The sequence below is a fragment of the Oryx dammah genome, unplaced genomic scaffold (assembly GCF_014754425.2).
Source record: "Oryx dammah isolate SB20612 unplaced genomic scaffold, SCBI_Odam_1.1 HiC_scaffold_17, whole genome shotgun sequence".
Lineage (NCBI taxonomy): Eukaryota > Metazoa > Chordata > Mammalia > Artiodactyla > Bovidae > Oryx > Oryx dammah.
Genome location: NW_024070201.1, coordinates 46,385,219 through 46,387,240, shown reverse-complemented (window position 1 = coordinate 46,387,240; position 2,022 = coordinate 46,385,219). Strand labels below are relative to the sequence as shown.

The following is a 2,022-nucleotide window of genomic DNA, read 5'->3' as shown; positions in this document are numbered from 1 at the left end:
ATTATTTTTCAATTGGAGTCCCGGGTTGTTCTTTTAGACTGCAACATAGAGGGGGAATCAGGAGCAGGAAGTCAATAGCAGTATTAGCATACCAAGGTGTTATTACAAATTATAACTTATCTGAATATAGTCTAGAAAACAGGGGAGTCAGTGCTTCATAGGATATTTTCAACCATAACAGTCTAAATTTCTTGCCAGATGGACACACGTGGGCTTGCAGGAAAATCCAAACTGTGCTGAATCTTCAGTGTTGAACTTTGGAAAACACTGTGGAAACCTACAATTCTGATCAAATGGAAGTCAAACAGTCTGTGGTGGTTTTGAAAATATTCTCTTTTTTTCAGTTTTATTGAGATATAGTTGATATACAGCACCTGTATAAGTTTAAAGCGTACAGCATAATTTAACTTATATACCTCATGAAATGATTATCACACTAAGGTTTGTGAACCTCCATTATTTCGTGCATAAACAAAATTTTAAAGAAATAGAAAAAATATTTTTCCTTTTGATAGGAACTCTTAGGATTTACTCTTAACTGTCATACATATTTATCACATTGCACATTACATCCCTAGTACTAATTATAACAGAAACTTTGTACCTTTTGATTGCCTTCATCCAACCTCCCCCACGATTATTTTTGTGTATCTTAATATTCCCACTTTTATTTCTACTTTGAAAATCTTGATTCTTTTGAAAATCCAGGCTCAGTTGTTTCTGAATTGCTCTTTTCAGGTGCGCCCCCAGGGGGCCAGCATGACTGAGTGCAATGCCTCCCAGGGCCACCCCGCCTTCTTCCTTCTCCAAGGCATTCCTGGGATGGAGGACAAACACAAGTGGATCTCTATTCCTTTCTCTTCCATGTACTTGGTCACCATCCTGGGGAACTGCACCATCCTCTTCACCATCTCCACAGAGTGCTCCCTGCATAAGCCCATGTTCCTGCTCCTTGGCATGCTGGCCCTCACGGACCTGGGCATGTCCACAACCACCATCCCCAAGGTGCTGTGCGTCTTCTGGTTTGACCAGGGTGGCATCAGCTTTGAGGGCTGCCTGGTCCAGCTGTTCTTCCTCCACTCCATCTCTGCCTTGCAGTCTGCCATCCTCATGTCCATGGCCTTTGACCGCTATGTGGCCATCTGTGAGCCCCTACGCTATGCCACCATCCTTTCCAACAGCCGCATTGGGCTCATCGGCCTTGTGAGTTTCGTGAGAGCTGTCCTGCTCATTCTCCCCATGCCCATCCTCCTCCAGAAGATGCCCTTTCATGCCAAGCATGTCATCCCCACCACCTACTGTGAGCACATGGCTGTGGTGAAGATGGTGTGTGTGGACACCACGGTCAACAGGGTGTATGGTCTGGTGGTGGCCTTGTTGGTTGCTGGGGTAGACATCTCAGCTATTGCCTCATCTTATGTGCTGATCATCCGGGCTGTAATGCGGCTCTCTTCTAAGGAAGCCCACCAAAAAGCAGTAAATACCTGCACCACACACATCTGTGTCATGCTTACCTCTTATACTCCCTCACTGTTTTCTTTTCTCACTCATCGCTTTGGCCAGGGAATCCCACCTCATGTGCACACAATTCTTGGCAGCCTCTACTTCCTTGTACCTCCAATGCTCAACCCTATTATTTATGCAGTGAAAACCAAAGAGTTTCGGGACAAATTGACAAAATATGGGTGCTGGAGCAAGGAGCCCATAAATATTACCTATTGTCAGAAACCTGTCTGATTATCTGGCACTGCTGGTTATAAGAAAATAAAAAATATCAACATAAATGAAGTTCCTTGAGGAATTAGCTCATGGAAGAAATACATCATATTACAAATTATCTGCCCAAATTCTTAAATTGAGAGCCTAAGACACAGGAGAACTTACTCTCACTATTTCCAAAGCAAGGCTACAGTCTCACATTAAATGAAAAAATAACATATTCTCTCCATCCTGGGATGGTAATTGGGAAAACTGAATGTGATGATGTACATAAGAGAACTTTAAACAAGACACACTGAATGC

The 2,022-nt window shown here is 43.2% G+C and overlaps 1 protein-coding gene across 1 annotated transcript; it reads left to right on the top strand.

Moving 5' to 3' along the window:
- Positions 1 to 759: 759 nt before the first annotated feature.
- On the top strand, positions 760 to 1,737 carry LOC120876592 (olfactory receptor 52E4-like). Its single transcript, XM_040258567.1, has one exon. The coding sequence runs from the start codon at positions 760 to 762 to the stop codon at positions 1,735 to 1,737; it is 978 nt and encodes a 325-aa protein (XP_040114501.1).
- Positions 1,738 to 2,022: the final 285 nt, after the last annotated feature.

Bases quoted from the DNA above. Each gene is read 5' to 3' on its own strand.
- LOC120876592 (XM_040258567.1), top strand. From the start codon at position 760: ATGACTGAGTGCAATGCCTCCCAGGGCCACCCCGCCTTCTTCCTTCTC.